This window comes from Notothenia rossii (assembly GCF_949606895.1).
Source record: "Notothenia rossii genome assembly, chromosome: 8".
In the NCBI taxonomy this organism is placed as follows: Eukaryota; Metazoa; Chordata; class Actinopteri; order Perciformes; family Nototheniidae; genus Notothenia; species Notothenia rossii.
The window spans coordinates 36,969,359-36,996,333 of record NC_136906.1 but is presented as its reverse complement, the minus strand read 5'-3'; the positions used below and the strand labels follow the sequence as shown (position 1 = coordinate 36,996,333).

Here is a 26,975-nt window from a genome sequence, read left to right as displayed (position 1 = left end):
GGGTTGCAGCCACAGGTCTTCGCATGAAACGTGCTTGTTCTATCGTTTCCCGGCCGATGTTTTCCAAAGGAGAGTCTGGATTTGTGTCATGAGGTAAGCTGACGTTACATTTTTGTCCATGTCACGGTGAAATGTAAATGATGGGTAGTGACTGTATCGCCGTTTTAGAGATGGCGCTGCTGAAAAGACCGCAACATAAGTTAAGATAATGAATACATCCTATTAAAACCGGTGTGGCTTATATGATAAGTCTAATTAGTACAAGCAGCATAACGTTTCACCATGTAACTAAAGATTTTAGTCAGGGAAATCAGTTTGACATATTAAACTAATAACAAATCACCTCTGGCTGGCAGAGAACTCTCTGCTCCATAGCTTCTCTTGGACGTAAAATCACATGTACATTTTACATTTATATTCAATTTAATATTCCATCCCTCACATACTTTTGTATATATAATAACTTATATTTTGTTTTTCTTGTTATGCTGCTGCAACACAAACATTTCCCAAATTGGGATCAATACAGTAATATCTTATCTTAATTAATTAAGAAATATATCTATTATAATTAGTGTAGCAGCTGACACCTATTTTCAATATGGATTAATCTACCATTTATTTCTCTAGTTCAATTTTGATCTATAAAAATGTCAAAATAGTGAAAATGTTCACGAGACTTATCAAAGTCTAAGGTTATATCTTTAGATGTTTTGTTTTAGCCTATGTACTGTATGTCTTAATGCTCTTATATGTGACGGTGTGACTTCCATGAAACTAATATTTTATATCTTCCCAACAGACGAGCTGACAGGAAACCTAACACTCTAACAACCACAACATTGCAAAGGCAAGTAAATGTAAATTAAAAAAGATTCACAATCTTTTTATTTCTTCTTCTTCCTTGCAGTGAGGTGAAGCTGACCTTGCACTTGGTGCCAGTAAGGATGTTCCTCACGCAGGCTTAATGTTTCTCCTTCCTTACTGACACAGAAGCCCTTGATTTGCAATGCTTCACTAATTGTCATTTCCCTGGCTCCGTAGGGACACTTTACCTCCAGCACAGTGGAAGACCCTACCAGACCATCTGGAGATGCCCCCAACAATCCTGATAGGGAGAGCCACAAATCTGACTCATGGACCTGCATCTGGGTTGCACTGGTGAATGCCCTGACGCCCTCACATTCACTCATAGTCCCCCACTGTACAGACAAAACACCATCAAGGGCCTGTTGTTGCCCTAGCACCCTGGCAATAAAGGAAGCAGTCACACGCTTTGACCTCAAAGTTGCTGGCAGTCAACCTTCCTTTCCTGAACAAATGCCAGTTTGGGTTGGTTTGCTGACCAGTGGTAGCCACCTGAATTGCCCTCTGTTGCTCCTCAGACAATCCCATGCTTGCCACAATTGCCTCAGGTCCCTGATGCCCAACAGATTTGATAATTTCAGGAACAGTAAGTGTTTCCAAGCTGCAGTGTTCCTCTTCTGGCTCGGGGGAGAGAAGCCAAGAAATTCCTGAAAACCTGCCCCCGAGTCTATCCCTCAGCCAGTCACGATCTTCGGAGGTGGGCTCTCTTGTGAGTGGGTTAAATTAGTTATTGGTTTCAACAGTCACATTAAAACAGTTACTAAATCAGCCTACTATCACCTAAAGAACATATCTAGGATTAAAAGACTAATGTCACAGCAGGATTTGGAAAAATTTGTCCATGCTTTTATCTAAAGTAGACTGGACTACTGCAATGGTGTCTTCACAGGTCTCACAAAAAAATCTATTAGAAAGCTGCAGTTGATTCAGAACACCGCTGCTCAAGTCCTCACTAACACTAAGAAAGAGGATCACATCACTCCTGTTCTGAAGTCTTTACTCTGTTTCCTCACTAACACTAAGAAAGTGGATCACATCACTCCTGTTCTGAAGTCTTTACACTGGTTCCTCTCTGACACTAAGAAAGTGGATCACATCACTCCTGTTCTGAAGTCTTTACACTGGCTTCCTGTGTGTCAAAGAATATATTTCAAAATACTGCTGCTGTTTATAAAGCACTGAATGGTTTAGGCCCAAAATACATTCCTGACCTCCTGCTAAATTATGAACCATCCAGATCTCTCAGGTCTTCAGGGACTGGTCAGCTTTCTGTCTCCAGAGTCAGAACTAAACATGGAGAAGCAGCGTTCAGTTATTATGCTCCAAATATCTGGAACAAACTCCCAAAAACGTGCAGGTCCGCTAAAACTCTTACTACTTTTAAATCCAGGCTGAGGACTTTTCTTTTTGTCGCTGCTTTTAATTGAACTATTCATATCTTAGACTGCACTGTAACTTTTATCCATGTATTTTTTCTTTTAATGTTTATTTTATGAGCTTTTCTTTTTAATGACTGATTTTAAAAGCTATTTTCTTAATGGCTTTCATTTTTTGTAAAGCACTTTGAATTGTGTTGAAAGTGCTATATAAATAAACTTGCCTTACCTTGCCTAATAAAGATTTCATGTGACACATACAATTGATTTGTTGATGGGAATTAATGTGAATAAATTAACTCTAGGTTAACGGTACTCTTGCTATCACTACTCACCGACACTATAAACCTTGTCCCTCATGCTAGCCCTGACAACACCGGTAAGCACACCTTCATCTAGGCTGCACTGTTACGTGTCCTGACTTGTAGTGGTTCTCTCCTCTATCTACACTCTTCTTTTCATCTTTGTAAAACGCTATCAGACTGGTAATTGACACAGCCATGACTTCTATCACAATTCAGTGTGGTTAAAATGAAAAGCTTTGTTGAAATATGCAAGCACGCGAAAGTCTAATTCAGCTTTATTTTCAAAAATTCGACATGTTATACATCCAGAAATCTCCAAATATTGTTTCCCACAGTGTGACATGTATACATAAAACAAAACGGGCCTAGATAAACGTGGTACACATTAAACAAAACAAAAAAAGCCTAGATAACCAGGGTTTACGGTTTAAAATGTTAATATATTTAAAGTGTTCAAAGTGCAGTTTCAGTGCAAGTCAGTTGAAACGATCTTAAGGTGGCGTGACGTTGAAGTCGTGCGACCCTGCTATTATAAAAGTAGGGTTGACATGTGGAGATTATCCGGCTGAAAAAAACGTGATCCCTCTCTTAAATGTGTGTCAACCACAGACCTTATTTCGAGCTATTTTCCAAAATCCTATGGAGAATTTGCATTGGTTTTTGACAAAGGAACCGGAAGAAGTTTACTAACGGGTTTTACGACGCGTCACTGCGTTTCTCTATTACCTTAACACTAGAACCGACAGAGGTTTTTGTATAGGCCTACCTAAACCTGTCAAATCCCGCTATTAGAATGCAATTTTTAATAACATAGGGTGCTACGTAACACACTTTCAGGAAAATTCACGGACTGGGAGACGTTAATATTTTATTGAAAAAAAGTTACATTGCACACACACAACACACAACACACATCACACAAATTGACCCGATTGGCGGTTCTAGTGTTAAATAAACTCACTAATTAATGAAACCAGTTCAATACGCATTATTCTTATTCTTATCATTCTTTATGAGCGCAGAAATAGTCTTAAAATCAGATCTGTTTTTTAAATGAAATCTGACGGCAGGCAGTTAGCTCTGATCACCTATGATAAATGCGCCGCACCTAATCGCTGGCCATTCAGCCACAGACACTGTTCGAAATGGGGGGGGGAGCTAGGGGGAGCTTGGCTCCCCCAAAGAGGGAGGGAGCTCCCTTGATGGCTGACTTTGAGATAAATAGGGGGACCCCAAAACAATCGTGCATAATTGTGTCACACAGATTAGAAATGTTGAGTTTCTGTAAATAACAGTTCTTGAAATAAATAATAGTTATTGTTCATTACAGTTTCTGAATATTTGTTTTATATTTGTGAATATGTCTGGGTGTTGCCATCTGAACGTGGCGGCGCTGCATTCTTACTTACGTTGCTATGGTTATGGCGGTGATGCCGGCGCGGTATTTGAAATGTTCATATTGATATATTTTTAACTCTGGCTGTATAATAAAAAAAAATATGGCAAAACGAAAACAGCCAAGCGTCACAGCTTTTGGATTCACAAGCAAAGAAGCGAAGGAGTCTAAAAATGACAACGTGAACGGAAAACAACTTTTAGTTGGCCGGCTGTAAGCGGCGTTGGGGTCGAGTTTGACAGCTCCACACCAAGGGAGAGGCCTGCCGATGCGAAGCCTGAAGAGGCTTCAACAACGGCCACATCCGCCGGCATAGTGACACCGTCTGTATTAGTAGAAGAGTGTTTTTATAGCAATTGATCGCATCCGCACTGCTGCGCCAGTCAACAGAGCGTGGGTGTGACATATTTAGTAGCAGGATGTGCTCTGAAAAATAGGGCTCCCCGAAAGCAAATGGGTAATTCGAAAACTGACAGAGCTCCCTCTATACAAATCAAACTGTAGACGGTGTGAAAGCACCTATTGTTTTAAATAATAGTCGGAATGTGACCTGTGAGCCTTCTGAATTACCGTGGGACAGCACATTCTAAACTAAAATGTTCAATCAATAAAGTAACATCTTATCTTAATAATATCTTCATATTAATAATAATAATAAATCATACAGTATGTGTCCGAAAGGGAGCAGGAGGAAGCAAACACAAACATATACTGCATATTAAAGCAAACGATTGTAAAGGTTAAAGTATGAGCATAACAAATAAAGAAGTGTAATGTAAACATTTACATTGTAATTATGATTATTTAATATATAAAGACTATATATTATTGAATTACAAGATTAGATATACTTTAGTTGATCTAAAATATTGATGTGTTCAAATGCTCTTCAAAACACAACTGAAAGTCCATGAAACTTGTCTTTCTGTATTTGTGAATGAAGCGCCATCTCCTGGTTAAAACCTGAAATTGAAAATCTGGCAACGCCCTCTTGGAAAATAGTGGGAGGGCTTAACATTCCTCTATACTGGTCTTTGGCAGGCCGTAGGCAGGAAGCTGTAAGCTGGAGTCCGAATTTCAGTGCTACATCTTTAGAAGTGGTGGATGGAAGAGCCATCATTTTCAAAGCGGACCTTTGGCTGGCCGCAGGAAAGACACCTTTTTGTCTGTTTCTTCTTTTGTTGTTGTTGTTGTTGTTGCTGGTTGGCCATAATGTTTCTGAGCAAATTCTCAACATGTTCTAGTGTCAGAGGTGTGGCTGGGGTCTGAACAGGAGGTGTAGCTTGGGTCTGAACAGGAAGTGTGGGGTTGAAAACGGCAACAGGCATGGAAACAACTGGCACACTGGTGGTCTCACTACCTTCTGTGAGAGAGTGCCAGAGGACCTGTCTCTCTTGTAGTTTCTCTGGGCTGATGTTTATGGAGGAGCTGGTGTTCAGAAGCTTGCTGAGATGCTTCACATACTGACAAATGTGGTGTTTTGTAGTTGGGTGAAGCATACTGTTTGGGTCTTTGCAGGAGTCAAGCACAAGAGCAGCATAGTCCTTGTCCACAAGCTTCAGCATGTCCTTCTGACCATGGTGTTTGTTGAGCAGGTTGTCAACAGCCTGCTTCATAGGGTCCAGCATTTGTGGTCCAACACAAACACCCTCCCACCAGTCTTCACAGGTCCAGTGCGAGCCGCAGTTGGCGAGGACAGCAGAGGCAGAGACTTCAGACATGTGGTTTCTATAACAACAAAAGACAGATATTCATTAATGTCTAAGAAAACAAAGGTTCTTTATAGAAATAAATGATTGGAATCCAGTCACTGATGCTGAAGGATTATTCACTACTTTGTCTGTGCGTCTAATGTTTACCTGGCTCTGTGTGAGGCTCCTGAGTTGTTCCTGCAGCCTCCTCCTTCTGCTTGTTGTCAAGGAGTGAACTCTGAGGCATGAACTCAATTGCACGACTCAAACTCAGACTCGGATAGTGTTTCAAAATAAAGACTTTACTGGGATTTGCACAGTAATGAAAACAAGGAAAACAAAACACTCTTTCGAGGAAAACAGTGATCAGTAACATAGATCCGTGAGAAGTCCGTGAGGTAAGCAGGAACGTAGGTCATAGAGAGACAACAAACTGACAATGAACAGGAGGGAGCTAACACAATATATACACAGGTAAAGGGGAACCAGGTGGAAACAATCAGGGCGGGGAAAATAATCAAGGACGCAGGAGACAGAAGGGGGCGGGGAGCGTGGAGGCCTGAAATGAGAGGGAGAATTAATTAAGGGAATAAACATAAAGCACAGGACAAAGGGACATGACAAAACTAACATAAAGAATAAACTTTCACTATAAGTTTCTTAGACATGACACTGGTTCGTGATCAGGTACATGGTATACCCAATGTCATTTTCAAGGAGCCAGCGGAAGGACTTGCCCTTATATTTCCCAAGCTGCAGGATGTATTCTCCAGCCACCTCCGTTCTATCAGAAGCATCCCCTCCTCTCATACGGATTACGGTGAGCGCATTTTGCTTGACCACTGCCTCCTTCACGGGTGCATGCTGGTCCTGAAGACGGGCTGTCTTTGAGAAGTCTGGCTGCATCTGTGGGATCCTGCCGCAGATATCCCAGCGGACCCTTGCGGAATGTGACAGTCATCCTCCCAGGGAAAAACGAGCAGTGTTTTTGTATTTTATCTGTCAAGAAGAAAATATATATATCAGTGAGTTAATGATGTTCACAGGTGGGGTCTAATAGAGAGCAGACATTATGGGGTTAACATCTCAGCCCTATCTTTAACTGTCTGCACATTCACATTGTGCTGTGATATATGTAGTGCTATTTTACTTTGGATCAGATATGGTTGATCTTTGTTCCTGTATGTATGGAGCTATGTGTTTGTTGAAACAAACTATTTACACTTCAATTACCCCCCATGGGTCAAACCCTTTCAACTATCAAAGGGAACTCAGCCAAGGCTGAATTCACACCTCAACTGCCTTTGTTCCAGGATCTCAGCTGCCTCCCCCCAGTCATGTGACCCAGGTAACACTTTAGTGTGAAGTGTCCTATCCAAAAAGAAAAATATGTCTGCTGTCTAATCTGTCACCGAGTAGTTATGTCGATGAAAATCTTAGGTCAACGGCTTCTCCAACAGTGCAACACAATAATACAGAAAAACAGACAAATATAGTGCAAGTAAATATAAAAAAGTAAATACAAAAAGAAAAGTAGTTTAAAAAAATGAAGTAGTGAAATAAGAGTCTATATGCAAGCTATTGGAATGATACAGCCAATGGCGTCTGGCCAACAGCACAGCTGAATATTGTAGAACCAATGAATGAAAAGTAAACTGCTGTTAACTTGTCCCCACGCTGTGTTTTGTAACAGTGATGGGTTAGTATATCTAACCCCGGTTTATTGGAAAATAATAAGGGAGTTAATGGTAAACTTACATGGTAGTTAGCGTTAATTTATATATACATTAATGTAAACGCACACACACACACGGAGGATTTTGCTACAAGTAACTTGCGGTAATTTCACCTCACCAAGTCAACAAAAAAACAATAAACTCACACAGAAATCCTACCACATGAACTTTAAGCGGCTTAAGTTGAATTAACTTTACATTAACATGTAATTCATCCTAGAGTGCCTTGTGTGCATGCAGCCGTTAGACACGATACACGTATGAAACACGGACCACTTTATAGCGTTCATTGAAACTAAAACACGTCAGACAAAGCCCAGATAACATAACATTACATGTCGCTTCTCTGTTAATTAATGTTACTATAACTTACCTTATAGTTTGGTCGTAATGTCAGGAGTTGAAAAAGTCGCTGTCCAGTCTCTCAATCACTCACTCAGTGAAGGAGAGCGGGGGGAGGGGAGGAGCAGACAGGTCTAACTGGCAAAAGTGCGACACAGAGCCACTCGCGGCCAAATATATATTACATCGGCAACGGTTCAACGGTGCCATAGAGAATGAATGAGAGATTGTTTATGCATTATCATGGAACAATCATGAAACAATCCCCGGGGACCGCGCGGGAGGCTACAAGCTACAGGCATTACTGACAGACATATTAAAAGCTACCAAACAATCACACTACTTAAAGTTTAGGAGTACATATATAACAACCTCACCCTTTTGAGGTTCCGGACAGCCATAAACAGAGGCAGTAAAGCTGGATGGCAAAATAAACAAAAACAAATCTATTCCAATCAATTTCATTAAAAAGCTAAATTGTGACACACTAGAACTAGTTTTTTCGATCCATATCTTAAAGACATCCAGCACACATCACTCGTGATTTAGATTACACAGATGTGTGGTTATCTGATGGTATAAACTGGTAGACTAACTGCATGTTCTGCCTCTCAGGGTCCAGAGATGGAGGTTCCTCTGACGCTGCTGGTGGAGGCTCTGTGTGAGCTGCGCTGTCCGGAGGCCATCCAGGGCCTGGCCGCCTGGAGCCTCAGCACCACGGGCCGAAGCCTGGGCTGGCTGCCCTCCGTGGCCCTGCAGGCGGAGGGACGGTGAGCAGCCCCACCTCACACGCATATCCTCAAGGCTAAGCATATCCATGTGATTGTTTGGCTATTTGGTTCCTCTATTTAAAAGTGTGTTTGTGTGTTCAGGTTTGAGAAGGCAGCTCTGGAGTATCAGGATCAGCTGTCTGCCGCCACAGGGATGGACTGCAGCATCAAAAGCCCAGAATGCAGTCTGCTCAAAATCTCCAGCAACACCAGCAGCCCCAAACACACCAGCAACGGTAACCAGATATATCCACAGTATACGCAGGCCAACTGCTCTGTTCTTACATCTGCACCGCACTCACTATGTCTACATTGTAGTTAATGACCCTGAAATTAAATAAGTTACAAAGATACATTAATTTGCTTTTTATAATTTGCTGTAGTATATGATTTGTTAGATACTACTGTTAAGACTAACGTCGTCATTGGACTGCTGCTTTTAATAGTTTTTTTTGGGCGGGTTCCTCTAAAAGGGGACAGCAGGAAGACTGTGCTGCTGAAGTCCAGCGAGTGCTCTCCTGAGGTGATCAACTTCCTGGCCAACAAGGCGTGTCAGTGTTACGTGGCGCTCTGTGATTGGTCCTCTGTGAAGGAGTGGCAGGCCGCCGTCAACGGCCTCAAACAGAACTCCACCAACCCCGTCGGCATCAACCTGAGGACAGACTTCAACTACATCCAGGCGCTGAGCCGCTTTGAGGAGGGGGACCTGGCGGAGTGTGTGGCTCAGCTGGAGCTGCTGCCGGGGGAGGACTGCAGCACGCTGAGCAGCAGCAAGGACAAGCTGGGTGAGAGACGGCACACACACACTCTTTGAACTGTAAATACTTTAGCTTTTTATACTAAAAGATGAAATGTAATCGTGTTTAATGGTATTTATAGTAGCTTTAAACACAGTGATGCAAATTAGTCGCTCTTTGGCGCCCCCTGCTTTTTTAACGGTGATTTGGGTGACTAGTGTAATTTGTGGAGAACCGAAGAGTTTTCGTTTTTTTTGGGGGGGGGGGGGTGGAGTCCGACGGACGGACGGACGGACGGACAGACGGACAACTTCTCACTTCAAAAAAGAAGAACAAATCTGGACCTCAAGTGAGTGCCTGTTTATCCTGGCCAAGGACAGGTTCCTTGAACACAAAACGAGCGTAACGTGTCTTCACGTGGTATATGTCTCGTCTGAAAGGAGTGCTGACGAAGAGCAACGGAACGCTGCTCCAGCTCTTCAAATATTGCAGTACCCATAAGGAGCCGTACACACGTTTGCGTGGCTGTGTCTTTAGTTGTAAGCACAGTGGCGATCTGTTGTTATTAGCATCTGGTTAGCTAGCTATGCTAACGAATTTAACTCTCCAAAAAAAAAACGGATGGGAAAAATTGTTAAATAATATGCGTTTATTATTGAGCTTTTTTTTTATTGAACAATTGTGTTCATGGCAGATTATTTTAACTGGATAATATGACCGGAGAGATGCTCAGGTGTACTTGAGCAAGTCACCAAACCCGTTACTCCTCTGGAGCAAGGGGTTTGGTGGGTTTACACCTTTTTAAACAATGTGTAAAGGTCCTATTTGTACAAATGCATGTGTGAATTTCCGGCCTGTTTGTGAATGAATATCAAATAACAGGCAACATTGAATTTACCCTCATTGATTCATAAAGTATGTCTTCTTGCTACAATACTGCTTTATTGATAAAGCACTTTAAAACCTCTAGACCAAAGTGCAGTTCAGAGAAATATATATATTTTTTAGAATAAACAAGAATAAGAATACAACATTATACCATTTTAAATTCTAAATTCTAAACGGGGTCGACAGAAAGGAGGAGTTTTAAGAAGCGATGAAAAAAGAGAAGAAGAAAAACAGACAATGTAGAGGCCTGTCTAATGTGAAGGGAATGATCGGTCCACAGTTTAGGGGCTGCAGCAGTGAAAGCAACCCTGTCAGCATCACCCTGAGGACAGATTTGGATGAGTTTGTTCTTCTAAATGTTCTTGTGTGCCTTTGCTGGTCAGATCTGAAGCGGCTGCTGCCCTCCATCAGTCCTGATCCTACGGAGCTACAGAGAGCCATCGAGGTGCAGCTCCTCCGCAGCTCTGTGAGCGCCATGAGCAAAGCCCTGCAGCAGGAGCAGATGACCGCAGCCAACCCAGAGTGAGTAGCCTATAGGGCAAAGCAGAATCCCTCATCGGTATAGCCTTGACTCAACAGATGTAGTTTTCATGATGTCCGACCCTGCCATGGTTTGTATTTATTGAGGTTTTTATAGTTGTTCTGAAAGGCCTCACTGAAAGGAAGCCATAGTGTTGCACTTGGTTGTAAACACAGTGCCATCATTCTGCAACCAATGCCTACAATTGAATGATCCAATGCCAGTATCTTTGACGGCACCAGTTTCTATACTAATTTGTACTTGGTTATTTTAGTCCCTCCTTTTTTTTATTACATTGCATTGCATTTAGCTGACGCTTTTATCCAAAGCGACTTACAATAAGTGCATTCGACCAAGTAGATACAAACTTGAAGAAAACAGAATCATATAAGTACATCAGGTTTCATAGAGCCAAACATTTCAAGTGCTACTCAACTGGCTTTAGATAAGCCAGTCCTTTATTTGTATATAAGTGCTTTGTTAGTAATTCTATCGCTCGAATTGGAGTCGAAAGAGATGAGTTTTCAGTCTGCGCCGGAAGATGTGTAAGCTTTCTACTGTCCTGATTTCAATGGGGAGCTCATTCCACCATTTTGGAGCCAGGATAGCAAACCCACGTGTTTTTGCTGATGGGAACTTGGGTCCCCCTCGCAGTGCGGGTGCAGTGAGCCGTTTGGCTGATGCAGAGCGGAGTGCACGTGCTGGGGTGTACAGTTTAACCATGTCCTGGATGTAGGAAGGGCCAGAACCATTCACAGCATGGTACGCAAGTACCAGTGTCTTGAAGTGGATTCTAGCAGTTACCGGAAGCCAGTGAAGGGAGCGGCGTGGTGTGGGAAAATGTTGGAAGGTTGAAGACCAAGTGAGCCTCTGCATTCTGGATGAGCTGCAGAGGTCGGATGGCACATGCAGGTAGACCAGCCAGGGGGGAGTTTCAGTAGTCTAGGCCTGAGATGACGAGAGCCTGAACCAGAACCTGCGTCGCTTTCTGGGTCGGGAGGGGACGTATCCTCCTGATGTTGTAAAGAGTGTATCTGCATCAGCGGGTTGTAGCAGCGATGTTTGCAGTGAAGGACAGTTTGTTATCTAGGTTCAAACCCAGATTCCTTGCAGTCTGAGTCGGGGAAACAACAGAGGAGCCGATGTTGATTATTAGGTCAAGAGTGGGACAATCTTTTCCCAGAAGAAAAGCAGTTCAGTCTTGTCAAGGTTGAGGTGATGAGCAGACATCCACTGAGAGATGTCAGCTAGACAAGCAGAGATGCGTGCGACGACCTGGGTCTCTGAGCGGGGAAAGGACAGAATTAGTTGGGTGTCGTCAGCGTAGCAATGGTATGAAAAACCATGCGGGCTAATGACAGATCCGAGCAAGTTTGTAACTACAATTTGGAACTATGTCAGAACTAAAGTGGGAACAGTACTACGGTGTGAAAGCGCCTTTTGAGGTGAGGAGGGAAAGTGCAGAGCCTGAGACTCAAAGTTCTTGGAGAGTGCGAAGGAGGATCTGATGGTTCACCGTGTCGAATGCAGCAGACAGGTCCAACAGGATGATGACAGAGGAGAGGGAGGCTGCTTTAGTAGTGTGCAGTTCCTTAGTGACAGCAAGGAGAGCAGTTTCTGTTGAGTGACCTGCCTTGAAACCAGACTGGTGCGGATCCAGAAGGTTGTTCTGATGGAGATAACAGGAGAGTTGTTTAAAGGCAGCGCGTTCAAGTGTTTTAGACAGGAACGGGAGGAGAGAGACAGACCTGTAGTTTATAACATCAGATGGGTTGAGAGTGGGTTTCTTAAGGAGAGGGTTTACTCTTGCCTCCTTGAGACTGTTTGGAAAGTGACCAGAAGTTAGAGAAGTGTTGATGAAATGGATGAGAAACGGTAGAATATCAGGAGCGATAGTCTGAAGGAGGTTTGAGGGGATAGGGTCCCCAATCCAATTCCTAGCATTCATTCACCACTGAAACCAAGAAGATCGCTCTCTCCCTTGTTAGACTTACCTAATAGAGATTTATATGAGCTTTTCTTCTAGTTTTAGTTCAGCTCCACTGTTAGTAAACATGTGATGTGATGTTGCAGTACGTTGGTGCGCTGCCTGAAGCAGACGGGCCGGATCTGCCTGGGTCCTCTCCGCCTCTCCACCCTCACCTTGTCTGACGCCCTGCCCACCCTGCCCACCCTGCAGCTGCACTCCACCGCCGCCCTGGAGAACACGCTCACCGGACAGGAAGTATGTCCACACATTTGGCTTAATTTAATAATCATGGAATGCATTCATATTAGAAATATCTGAATGGCTAGCTTTGTTATCTTAAAGGATTTGGTGAAAAATGCAAAAACATGAAGAGGGTAACAAGAAAAATCCTTTGTCCCCTGTGCATGTCTGAACATATAATGATAACACTGTTGAATGACAGAGATGCTGGCAAATATATGTATAGTATTGTATATGCTGATGTACGTCACTAAAACATCTCATTTGGAGCTGATCAAACAATGTAAATGATAAAAAATTGGATATTCTCCTTTGACCTACAACCTCGTCTTTTTAGCTATCAACTACTTCCTCGTAATTTAGTGTCACATTTTACATGGGATCGCATTTTTCTGATCTACTCTATAGGAGGGTTTGTAAGTCTGCTAAAAACAGTCGATAGACCAGTGTGTCTCAAAGTGGGGGGCGCGCCCCACCTGGGGGATGCAGAGGCATGACGGGGGGGGGGGCATGAGAGACCAGGAGAAAACAATTGTTTTGAAAAAATATATATATCATCATTTGTGTGTGTGTGTGTGTGTGTGTGTGTGTAGCTTCTGGTGCTAGCGAGCTACGCTAACCGATATAAGGAGCTTTTTCAACAACAAGGTGGAGGGAGAACTCTCTCATGTCAGACTGAGAGGCTCAGATAACCTCAGCTCAGTGAGGTAAAGGACTCTGTGTTTAGATTACCCACTGAGATTAGTTATCTTAGTGGGTAATCTAAACACTGATCTAATGTAAACAATTATTTCCAAGGCACACGTTTATAGGATCATTATAGTTATAAAAAAATAAGAGAATAAATGAAAAACAGGTATGAAATACTATGACAGTAAAACAAGAATAGAGTTTAAAAGGGGAGTGATTTGTAAAATATCCATAAAGAAAAAGTAAATCTGTTTACAGTTCTGTTTCATATGGGTGTTGAGAGATGTATCCATTAGGGATGTGCATCTCCATCACTGAGGCCGATGTGATGCGCTACGATTCACCCCTGTTGCGATACAGTTCGATACGATTTGATTCAACATTATGCAATTTGGGGCGATGCGATTCAACACAATGCAAAAATAATGATACTTCAATATGGTACGACAGGGGATTTTTGTTTTATTCCTTATATGCAGCAAATCATAAATTAACAAAAAAGTGCTTTACATATTTGGTTCTCTCTACTAGTAGCCTACTGCGCATCCCATCATGCTGCTTCTTTTTTACCTTTTTTACCTAAAAACTCACATTCAAACAATTTAAGGATGCATTGCCCATGATTAACAATGTGCAAATAACAACTGCCATAGTACAATGTCCATACAGCTGCCAGCCTGATGTGCTTAACACTCATAGGCTATCTCACCAGTGAGCAGAAAGCAGTGGTTTCTATATGAACAATAAAGAAAACAAATAACCTTTCACAAACAGCTCTATCATAACTGCTTACAGTAAGGAAGACATTTAAACTATTATTGGCAGTCACAGGCTGCTGTAAACTAAACACTACTCTCTCTGACAGAACACCTCACTGAGTGATTTAACTCTGTCTAACTTTCAGGTTTCTCTTTTCAGCCGCAGCCATGTCGCCTCTTTATGTGCGTCGCTAAGTTCCTCGTACTACTTGTGTACTTTAAAGCGGCACGGCATCGTTTACAATTTGCGAGCAATTTTTCAAGTTTACCATCTTTCTTGAAAGATCCGAAGTGTTGCCAAACATTTGATTTGTAGGTATTGTCTCTGCTGACATGATGAGGGGATATTATATGAATGAATCGTTTTTTTACCGATGCAAAGACGCTACAGTCGATGCATCGCGAGTTCAACCCAAACTGTAGCCGATGTGCACTCTTGCGGCTTTCACACCAGCGCTTTTCCCTTTCTAGCTCCGAGCTAGAGCTTTTCTGGTTCAGCTCCGGTTTCCCTTTTTTGCTCCCGCTCTGTTCACACCACCCAGAGCCCGAATAGTGCTGCCGCTGCTGCGTCATGACGTCACCGTTTACATCGCTGATTTGCTCCCCAACGGCGCTCACAACAACAACAACGTGGGACTGCGTCGGGTCGATGATCGTGTTGCTTTTAACCATACGAAGTCCGATTAAATAAAATAACAACTTCTCCAACCTTATGCTTTTCTCCAGAGTGCCGTGGTTCATTGTTTATTAATCTGTTTCAGCGGCATTTACCGACCGCTGCAGTGCTGCTTGTCCACTGGAGTTTATTCTCCAGTTAGCTCCCGGTTAGCTCACAGCGGCCTCTCTAAAGTATTCACTGTCTGACTGTCACACAAGCAGCTGATACATATCCCCAATTCCCCTTAAGTGAATGTGTGTCAGTCTGAATTGACGCTGTTTGGCATCACAACGCTGTTATTAAAGTGTCTCTGGTTTAAAATGGGTGATGTTAGCATAGCAACCGAAGCTAAACTGACTACTTTCTATTGCTATCCTATTGTGGCATAAGCCGTTTTCTACAGGCACATTTTATCGGCGTATTTTTCATTATTATTCTAATTGTGATAGTCGGACATAACAACCTGTGCAGCCCATGTATTGATTCCATCTGATAGCTGCTATAATACAAAACAAAACGTCTGCCTCTCTCCACAATGATCAATAACAGTGAACGGATGGTCAAAGTAAGGCACAAATAAACAGAATCACACGAAGCCTGGTTAGTGTTGCCTGACTTTATAAAGTGTGTTTATAAGCACTACTGCTTGTAGACAGGCATGACGAGACTCTTCAGTCGACCCATGTTCAGGGGAGGTGGGTTTACTTTCCTGCACGCCTCGACGTAAGCGACGCCGCCTCTTAGCTCTGAAGCTCTTGCCTCTAGACCAGGGGTGGCAAACTCATTTCAGTTAAGGGGCCACATACTGCCCACTTTGATCTAAAGTGGGCCGGACCAGTAACATCATAGCATAATAACCCACAGGCCCTACATAACGACAATATTTCTGTTTAAGTGCAAATAAGTAGCTGCAAGTACATTCGGAAAATGTCCACATGTAATGAGACGCAAAACGTTATGAACAAACTGAAATGTACTGTATTAAGACAAAAAAGTGCAATTTCAAGTGCTACACACATGTTCTTTACAACAGATCACAGTTTCCACCTGAACTGAAAATGCAAATAAAAACGTGGGAGCTATTAAGTGAGGAGTTTGAGTTACCTCCCTTGCCTTGAAAATATAGAATTTTTATATTGGCAGTGCAGCCACAGTGTCACATCAAATCAAACTATTTTTTGCCTATTGAAGCTGCTGATTGACATTATAATACACAATGTGCAGTGACAGAATAATATAACGTTTTCAAATATTTCAGTAGGTTCTTATTTTCACAGAACTGAGGTCACAGAACTGATTAATTTGCTCCTGAAACTTGACATCTTTTAGCCCTCACAAGGGCATCAATATCAGGCTTAAAATTCTGACTAGCAGCCAATTTAATTATTTCATTCAGGCACTTGTGTGTGAGTCTTGAGCGCAGCTTTGTTTTAGTAATGTTCATTACAGAGAAAACCTGTTCACAAAGGTAGGTGGTCCCAAACATGCTCAAAACCGTTGCCGCCAGGGCTGTCAATTTGGGGTATCCTGGCAAAAGATACCGATAAAATGTGCCCAAGTCCGACGAGGCAAATTTGTCCTTTAAATCCTGATCATATTGTAAGTCGATTATCTCAAGTTGTATGTCGACGGGCAGATCCGCAGCCTTAACTGCAAATGGCGAGCGAAAAACTGCAAACTCTGTCTCAAGCTCACCAAAGACCTGAAACCGCCGTTCAAACTCCCGCAGCAATTCCGTAATTTTGTCTTTGTACCGTCTCATGTCAGCAGTAACTCCGGTCATATGCACATTTCTTAGATGAGGGAAATGAGCAGGGTCACCACTTGACAGCTGTGTCTCCCACAAAGCCAGCTTCAACTTAAATGCGCGGATGCTGTCATAATATTCTGTTACAACTTTTTTGCGACCTTGCATCGTTATGTTCAGATTATTCAAGTGCTCTGAAATATCCACCATAAATGCAAGGTCCTGCAGCCATTCTGGGTTTTTTAATTCATGCACTGGCTTACCCTTTTTCTCCATGAACTGTCCAATTTCCTCGCGTAGATCAGAAAAACGCTTCAGCACGGCACCTCGGCTCAACCACTTTACTTCAGTGTGATATGGTAGGCTACAGGTAATGTCTTTATCACTGAGGAGGCTGTCGAACTGACGGTGATTCAGCCCTCTGGCTCGGATGAAATTAACCGTTTGGACAACCACTTTCATGACTTGATCCATTTTTAACGACTTGCAACACAATGCCTGCTGGTGCAAAATACAGTGGAATGTCCAAAAACGATCTCCTCCATTTGCTGCTTGTACTTTCTCCCTGAATTTCGTTGCAACACCTGCTTTTTTCCCGATCATTGATGGCGCGCCGTCTGTAGCCAGACTGACAGCACGGGTCCAGTCCACTCCAACCCTATCCAGTGCTCCAACGAGAGCGCTAAAAATGTCATCCGCTTTAGTGGTGTCTGTCATAGGAACCAACTCAAGGAACTCTTCGGTGACCGTCAAAGTCTCATCAACACCACAAATGAATATGGCCAGTTGAGCAAGATCTGTAATGTCAGTGCTCTCATCGATTGCAACTGAAAATGCTACGAATGACTTGACTTTAGTTTTTTTCTGGCTATCCAAATCTGCTGAAAGATTGGCAATCCTATCCTTCACTGTATTCCTCATTAGACTAATGTTGGCAAAAGCCTGTCGCTTCTCAGAGCACACAATTTCTGCAGCCTTCAGCATGCATGTTTTCACAAACTCACCCTCAGAGTGGCTTTGAGGCTGATGCTATTTCGTTAGCGATGAGATAGCTGGCTTTCACTGCTGCGTCACTTATATCTCGGCTCCGGGTAAAAACGGCCTGTTGTTTCTTTAGACCTGATAGCAGGTCATTTATCTTTTCTTTTCTCCGTTGTCCTTGCAAGCAGTCGTATTTCTCTCCATGGTGAGTTTCATAATGGCGGCGAATATTATATTCTTTGAGCATGGGCGCGGGAAGGGGGGTGCTGAGGGCGCTGCAGCACCCCCTAGCAGCAGGCAGGGGGTGCGGAGCTCCCCTGTCTGAATTATTATTTTACGGTTATTGCTGCTCCCGCTGTGCATAATCTAAATTCCACATTGTTGGTAAAATAATATTTTGGCCTGCCCAGAATGTTTTTTCTGTAGCCCCGGACAATTCTACCTCAATAATATAATGCATTAACCGTGCTTTACGTGAACCTCATCAAGACACTGGAAAGGACGGCAGGACTGTAATTTCCCGTGTTCAGTGAATGCAACAGAGGCAAGACACCAGACCAATCAGAGAGTTGCATGGAAATAAAAGTGTGCTTGTGTCATTCAAGCTCGCGGCTCTGTGTGTGTGCGGAAATAGCGCATTTAGTGTGTGTGAGAGAGGGGGAGAGAGAGAGGGACCGGTGCCAGCAGCAGGGACCGTGTTGTTAGCATCTGGTTAGCTAGCTGCACTAACGGACATACGGAGCTGTTTGTTCCACAACAAGCTGGAGGAGAGCTCTCCTCTCAGACTGAGAGGCTCAGGTGAGCTAAAGGACTCTCTGAGTGTTTAGATAGTTAACTTTAGTCTAAGTTATCTCAGTGGGTCTCAAACGGTTTGGTCAAAAAATATTCAAAAGATTATTTCCGCGGCACACCTTCATATGATCATTATAGTTAAAAAAAAATAAATAAGAGAATAAAAGAAAAACAGTTATAAAATACTATATGGCAGTAAAACAAGAATACAGTTTGAAAGGGGAGTGATTTGTAAAATATCCATAAAGAAAAAGAACATCTGCTTACAGTTGTGTTTCATCTGGGTGTTGAGAGATGCATCCATAGATCTCTTAATGTTGCTCTCAAAGTGCACCAGATTGATGCTTTTAACTTCAATATTTAAAAAAAATCTTCCCGGGGGAGCATCCCCCCGGACCCCCCTAGAGGAGGTGAGGTCCGCTCTCCACTCGTAAAAAATAGCACTTTACCCCTGCCTATATGCCGTGAGCTGATTATCGAGCCTTCATTGTAACAGTAGCGGCTTTACTGTGTGTTTGCGTGTGGGGAGTTTTTTTGTGCGTGCTCTATAGTGCCCGTAATAGTGTTCACTGGAGTCCAGCACCTCAGCACCCCCACTCAAAATACCTTCCCGCGCCTCTGTCTTTGAGCACAGCAACTTGCTGCGAACACACCAAGCATACAGGTTTTTCATTTACCTCTGTAAAAAAATAGGATGCAGTCCATTTTTCTTGGAAAACTCGGCACTCCGTGTCCACTTTTCTCTTTTTTGACAGAGACATTTGGGGATGAGGGTGTCAGAGGTTATTGACTGCAATCACTATTATTACTCATCATCACTTGTTTTACAGTCTGGCTGCGCTCTCACTGGTACCGGTGCGGTAGTGCGCCCACTAGTGGAAGGATTCAAAATAGCAGTTTTTTTTTCCTCCTCTCACAGCCTACTTAGCAAAGTCCTTCAGCTCCGTGGGCCAAGCTGAAATGCTTTTGCCATCCCTGCTCTAGACCGACAATTTGTTGGAGCTGGTAGTGAACCGGATTCCGGAGCTAAGAGGCGGCGCCGCTGCAGTGTGAACAGGAAAATAACTGTACTTTTCAGGCTCCAGCTCCGAGCCGGAGCCTGAAAACGCGTTGGTGTGAAAGGGGCATCTTTCAACCGGTGCACTCGCGTCTTGAACGTTTATGCCGGTGCACCGATGCGAATCAGTGAATCTTAACATCCCTAGTATCCATAGATCTCTTCATTTTGCTCTCAAAGTGCACCAGATTGATGCTTTTAACTTCAATATTAAAAAAGAAATCTTCCCCGGACCCCCCTATGTTAGGTCCACTCCCCACTTATAAAAATAGCACTTGACCCCTGCTTACACCTATTTGTTGTGAGCTGATTATCGAGCATTCATTGTAACTGTCACACTGTGTATATGCGTGGGGATTGTTGCAGTAGAAAATTCCACTGTAGCGCCCGGTACCTTAATGGGAAAACCCTAAATGTTTGAGCACCCTCTATGAAACGTCAAGCTACCCCACAGCACCCCCAAAAGAAATGTCTGGCGCCGCCACTGAGCCTGCAACCCCGTTTTGAAGAAATGTGCAGTGCAAAACAGGCTCATTGCAGCCACCTGTGATAAGACACACTTTTTTGCCAAATATCAGCATTTTCTTTCTTTTCATTTTTTTGCATAGATTGCAAAGTGGCAAAGTATTATAACTTATTGTTCTAGCAAAGGGATTGCACAATTGTATTATTATTATTTTTTTGTTGAGCAAACAGACTTATGGAGCATTGTTTTATTATCACTGTTCTAGCAAAGTGATTTTTTTATTTTTTTGAAAGGAATGTTCACGTTCATATTGATGTATTTATTTAATAAATGTTAACTTGGCCCATTACGTGACTATTTGTGTTGGGGGGGCCCGACTTTTTTTTTTCTCCAAAGGGGGGGCATGACAGAAAAAGTTTGAGAACCACTGTGATAGACGCTCATTGTTAAACATTTTGGGGCTAATGAAACCATGTGTATGTGTGCAGGAGTGTATGATTCCTCTGGGCAGCGAGGCTCTGAGCTCCTGTAAGCAGCAGGATGTCCAGCCTTTCCTTCAGGCCCTGAGATACACCATGTTCCAAAGACAACTGCTCCAGAAACTTAAAGGTAATTACCAATTCAGACAATTGATGCATTAACCATTGTCAAATGGCGATTCTGAATAAAAAATGTGTTTGAAATGAGCTTTCGATTTTGAATTTGCCATCCCCAGAATCAAAAGCAAACGGAACACCTCAGTGTGGCTTTAGGAAACCAATCTTGTACCGCCAAACCTTTACATTTGTTTTGTCTTCCTTTCTTTATTGAAGAAGTTCGCTGCAAAAAAGTAGTTCCGTTGAGTCTGTGGTAAGCTTGTCCTATAACTTCACAATAAAAGCTCCCTTCTGGTTCACTAATGGGAAGCTTTTAATGTGAAGTAGCAACAGGAAATGTTGGGTTTCCCTCTGTCTCACACAGCTCTGGTATGGCTGAAGGAACATGTAGATAGTATAATAATGTTAATCCAAAGGTCTGCATGTCCATCCTTGTCCAGGTCACTCTCCCTCCACCGACAGCCACCTCATGGAGCTTAGTCTCACTGCTGTCAAATTTGCCCGGAAGAAAGGCAACATTGCCCTGGCGTCCCGCCTGCTCAGCCAGTGTGGGGACAGGACACAGGAAGAAGGGGGGCAGCAGGAGGGGCTGAGCCAAGCCTTCAGACATCTCTCCCTGGAGGGCACCGTGGGAGAGAGGTGGGGTGCAGAGCTGCAGATCGAGAAAGCTAAAGTCCTGAGGAATGCAGGTAAACAACTGGAGATGTTCAAATTGCACACATAACAAAGCGGCAGCTTTGCATCTTGCTGCTGCAAAGACTCTTTCAGTACGATATTTAAGATTTTGTATTTGGAAAGCGTTAAAATTCCTTCAAACCATGATGTTGGCATGTTTTCATGCTTCCTCCTGATTTGCTGAAACACGTTATATTCTCCTGGTCTTATTGCTGACATATAGGGTTGCAAAGGGGCGGAAAGTTTCCATGGGAAGTTAAACTGGGGAATTTTGGAAATATTTGATGCAAAATTAAACAAAAACACATGACATTTCAACAGAAAACTTGTTCTGTTTTACTTAAAAAAGTTTCCGTTTTTTTAAGTAGAACCTTTGTGTGGTCTCAATAGCCATTATTCCCGTTAATTCCTGTGGAAAGTTTCCACCTTTGAAAATTCCCGGAATTTTGCAACCCTACTGAAATATGCTGATTACAAAATGTATTAGTCTATTGGTATTTATCACACATAATAGACAATCAATACATTTTATTGATGATTTGGCCAATACCTAAAGTGATATTTTATGTGTTTTTCATTATAGTACACAGTCAGACCTAATTACAATGAGTTTAGTACTATATATTATTTAGTTTAGAAGTGTAATACATGCATTTGCAGTTGTCAAGGTAGAAATAAACAGGAGGCAGAGAGCTTATTTGCACCAACAGGTTGCCTAATGCCTTTATTTTTTCTTTTAAATATTCTTATAAGGTGGAAAGGGGTGGGAATTTTGTGAAAAACTAAAATGCACCGCTTTTATAAAAACACGCACTGAGTCTAAGGGAGAAACCCTGGGTTAACAAATCCAGTTGATGACCCCCTCTGTGGTACACGTTATCTCTGGTTAGGGTCTCTGAAGTCTGGTGTTGATGACCCCCTCTGGGGTACACGTTATCTCTGGTTAGGGTCTCTGAAGTTTGGTGTTGATGTCCTTAGCTGTCTCTAAGCAGTGTCTCTTTCCACAGGCCAGTCCATGGCAGCCATGGAGATGCTGAGCAGGGCTGCTCTGTCTTACTGTCACGTGGGGAAGAATGAAGGCGCCGCCTGCCGCTCCCTGCTGACACTCTGCAAATGGCTGCTGGCCGACTGGAAGGACATGACGCCTCAGCTGAAACAGGCATGCTCTCTCTTCATACTGATCTACTTTACATTTTGCCGAGCTGTGATATTTCAAACATTAAAATGACTTTAGTTTTTGTAATATATTTCTTCTTCACACCCAGTGTGCTCTGGCTGGTTGTATTGTTAATGAGATGCCTGATGTTGTGGTGCAGGTGGTGAAGCGGTCAGGAGCAGTGAACTCCTCCAGCGCTGTGGGCAGCATGTCTCCTCTGAGCCGGAACATCGGCGCTCTGCTGGAGCTCCCCCTGGAGGATCAGGGGATCCCCCACATCATCACTGAGACCTCAGGTAACACAGAGCACAGGAACAAATCTCAAATACAGGTAAAATAGAAAATACATTAGACTAACTTTATCTGTTTATATTAAAATCTTTAAAGTAAAAAGTGTCTGCAAACTATGAACTACAATACATTAGTGTTCTAGCTCCATTTTAAAGTTGGTGTTGTTCCTGCAGTGAGTGTGGGCGTCGGTGAGCCAGACTTCGTGCTGGGGCAGCTCTACCAGCTCTCCACCAGCCTTGCTCCAGAGATGGCAAAGTCCTGGGCCGCACTGGCTAGCTGGGCCTACCGCTGGGGCCGGAAGGTGGTGGATAACGCCAGGTTAGTGCACCCAGCTTCACCTGTATGAAATAATGCAATTTAATGTACCACAGTAAATCAAAAGACATGAACCCATGAAACGGCATACTGCAGGAATATTTCATTACATTATTTGTTTTCTCCTCAGCCAAGGGGAGGGATTGCCTCTTCTTCCTGGAGAGAAGAAGGAGATAGAGGAGCTGCTGCCAGCAACCACCAGCGAAGAAGACAAGGAGATAATCTTCAGCATCCTCGGACAGGCCATGTGTCGACCTACCGGCATTCAGGTAGAGTCTGACTTCAGTGACGTATTTACTGACGTATTTTATGTCTTAGAAAAAACATTAGAATCTCCTTTTCAGGCTTCTAACCAAAAACACGTTCTTAAATCCTTTAACTTTGAGACAAGAGGCGCTTTCACACCGTAGTACTTTTCCCTTTTAGTTCCGATAGTTCCTGGGATTTTGCGTTCACACCAAAAAGAGAACTAAGTTCATGAGAACTTTCCCCCTTTCACTGCTAGAGAGGTGGGACTTTCCTGGGGAGAAAAAAGTTCCAATTTCTGATTGGCTGGGCGAATTGCAAACCACGCCCCCTAAAACAAGGAAAAGTTTGGTGAAGCCGCCATTGTATTTGCTGGCATTAGCATTAGCATTATTAGCATTAGCCCAGCACACCAACGGAGAGAGAATAACTTATGGCAACACAACAAAAAACATGGGAGCGGTGGAGATGAGGAGGTGTCGGCGTTCTGGCGATTTACTCCGAATGCTTCTACTGGAGCCAGTCCCCAACTCCGGGGACTTCCGGCCAGGGACTTCGGGTGGCAGTATACGCCGTGAAGTTGTTTGCGGCCTGCCAGTAAACCCAAAGCAGAAGAAGAAGAAGTGACGTCAGCGGCTTCATTTGCCTAATCCTCCCTCAGGAACTTATTCCGGTGTGAACGCGATCTGCTCTTTAGTTCATTTCAAACCTTTATTCAACCAGATTGGTCCGATTGAGATCATAGATCTCTTTTTCAAGGGAGATCTGTTCTTAGTTCAAGGGAGATCTGTTCTTAGTTCAAGGGAGACCTGTTCTTAGTTCAAGGGAGACCTGTTCTTAGTTCAAGGGAGACCTGTTCTTAGTTCAATGGGGGAACTAAGTGCTTGGAACTAAGTATGGCAAAGTACTTGGTGTGGGCTCTGGAATTGTATACTTTTTAATCGGTTTTTGAGGACTAATTCCTGCATCAATACAATGCTTTTGATGTGTGTCAGGATGAGGACATGGCTCTGCAGCAGGAGGACGATGAGGACGACATGGTGGATGTGATCTGGCGTCAGCTCACAGGCTCCTGCCCCTGGCTGGGGGAGGCGGGCCAGCCCGTCACCGACGGTCTGATCCGGGTCTGGAGGCGGGTAGTAGACCGCATATTCGGCCTGTACCGGGTCTCCTGCCAGGCCTACTTCACCTTCCTCAAGCTCAACGCTGGACAAGTGAGGGATCCTCTTTGTACACTTACTGACTTCAGATCTGCGTGGCTGATGGAGAGCAGCCCTTCATCCTGAGTGCGTGTTGTGTTTCAGGTCCCTATAAATGAGGAAGACCCCAAACTCCTGCTGTCCTGTCAGAACAGCAAACAGAGCAACGACGACATGATCGTCATGGCAACCCTGCGTCTCCTCCGTCTGCTGGTGAAGCATGCCGGTGAACTGAGGGAGGGGCTAGAGTTGGGTTTAGCCTCCACCCCTACAGCACCCTGGAGGGGTATGTATGACTGTGAGGAGCAGTTATGAATGGACACCATATCTGAATTCTGACTCGGCTCTTAATATACTTCATGGTCCCTGTAAATAAATGCGTTTTGTACTCAGTCATGCAGTTCCAAAGTCGTATCATACTGCATCGTGTCTTGTAACAACAGGCAGTTTTCCTGCCCTACTCTCATAAAAGAAAAAAAGCAGGATGTCTTATCTCAGTGTACAAACAATCATCCCCCCCGCCCCCCTTCTGACAACTTACTTAAAGGTGGTCGAGGTAATTTTGGAGAGACCAGCTCGAGTGCGCTATAATTTGAAAATACACAACCGGACAAAATCTGCCACTTCCTTACAGAGCCCCTCCTCCAACACACACAAACGTGCACATGACCAATGAGGGCACGAGATACGTTTGTGCACAGGAAGGCTGACAGGCAGGTAGGCCATCCAGTTATTTTAGCCGGGCCGGCTCAGATGATTGGTCATGCTTTTTACAGTACTAGGACTTCCGAAGATGACATTTTTTTTATTCATTGCTATCGGGATGTTAAGAGCATTCCATAGAATATAACAAAAAGTGTATCTCGAGCCGGTTTCTCAAACTTACCTACCCCACCTTTAAGGACTTTTTTTGTTCTACCTGCTGCTGGTTCTTAACTGTAACATGTGTCCTCCTCAGGTATCATCCCACAGCTGTTTTCCCGTCTTAACCATCCAGAGGCTTACATCCGGCAGAGTATATGCAGTCTGCTGTGTCGAGTGGCCCAGGACTCCCCCCACCTCATCCTGTACCCCGCCATCGTGGGCTCACTCTCCCTGGGAGGAGAGGCTCAGAATGCAGGTAAACTTAAATGACATGTGCAGGAAGTCTTTAACTTTTCTGATTTAATTACAAGGCATGTGTTTCTTAGACACTACATGATGTCTGTTTGACTGTTAATAGTTCAACTGATGACTGTCACTGGTCAAAACTCCATACAAAATGGCATTGAAGTGAACATAATTAGTAGCCATTAAAACAATAAGAAAGAGTGATGCATGCCAGTAAAATGCTAATACTGTAATCTAATATGCGTTCACAGGGAGTAAACTGCCCTCAGCTCTGCCCACCTTCCTGGGCAGCATGCAGGCTGAGGGTCTGGGGGGGGGGGAGGAAGAACAGGCAGAGAGCGGGGCCCAGGGAGAGGCTTCAGAGGAGCTCTCCACCTTCTGCTCCAGTCAGGACCAGGCCATGATGCAGGACTGCTACAGCAAGATCGTGGAGAAGCTGTCCCTCGCCAACCCCACCATGGTGCTGCAGGTAGGAGGGGGCTGCACTCACCGATGTACTAATGCCTTAACTTAACCCCCCTGTCAGAAGTCTAACTCGAGCACAGTATCAGCATTTCATTCATTATTCAGTGATCATTTTAGTTATCACATAAACGACGGCCCAAAAGACGACCCATCTTTTGACAAAAATAAAAAAATGCTTTCCCCTTATTTCTTATGTTTTTAGGAGATATCTTTATTGTGTTTCATCTTTTTCTGCACATACTTAACTTGTGTTTATATCATTATTTGCATTACATCTTTATGTTTTTATTTATTTCTCAAATGAAGATTAATAGAGGGTTATGATTGGTGCAGGTGCAGCAGCTGGTGGGGGAGCTGCGCAGAGTCACCCTCCTGTGGGACGAGCTGTGGCTGGGCGTTCTGCAGCAGCAACACATGCACGTCCTGAGGAGGATCCAGCAGCTGGAGGACGAGGTCAAGAGGGTGCAGATCAACAATACGCTGCGCAGGTGAGGCTCTGTGACTGTGTGACTGACAGACAGACAGACAGACAGACAGACAGACAGACAGACAGACAGACAGACAGACAGACAGACAGACAGACAGACAGACAGACAGACAGACAGACAGACAGACAGACAGACAGACAGACAGACAGACAGACAGACAGACAGACAGACAGACAGACAGACAGACAGACAGACAGACAGACAGACAGACAGACAGACAGACAGACAGACAGACAGACAGACAGACAGACAGACAGACAGACAGACAGACAGACAGACAGACAGACAGACAGACAGACAGACAGACAGACAGACAGACAGACAGACAGACAGACAGACAGACAGACAGACAGACAGACAGACAGACAGACAGACAGACAGACAGACAGACAGACAGACAGACAGACAGACAGACAGACAGACAGACAGACAGACAGACAGACAGACA

The 26,975-nt window shown here is 43.7% G+C and overlaps 1 protein-coding gene across 1 annotated transcript in view; it reads left to right on the top strand.

Moving 5' to 3' along the window:
• smg1 (SMG1 nonsense mediated mRNA decay associated PI3K related kinase) overlaps positions 1–26,975 on the top strand; it is a 110,292-nt gene that overhangs the window by 57,924 nt on the left and 25,393 nt on the right. Inside the window, 16 exon segments of the mRNA XM_079645221.1 lie at positions 8,329–8,483; positions 8,586–8,719; positions 8,957–9,268; positions 10,492–10,630; positions 12,702–12,852; positions 20,475–20,595; positions 21,023–21,271; positions 22,265–22,416; positions 22,574–22,709; positions 22,878–23,022; positions 23,150–23,288; positions 24,261–24,479; positions 24,570–24,750; positions 25,423–25,584; positions 25,826–26,043; positions 26,373–26,527. Coding sequence (XP_079501347.1) covers positions 8,329–8,483; positions 8,586–8,719; positions 8,957–9,268; positions 10,492–10,630; positions 12,702–12,852; positions 20,475–20,595; positions 21,023–21,271; positions 22,265–22,416; positions 22,574–22,709; positions 22,878–23,022; positions 23,150–23,288; positions 24,261–24,479; positions 24,570–24,750; positions 25,423–25,584; positions 25,826–26,043; positions 26,373–26,527 — 2,768 coding nt within the window.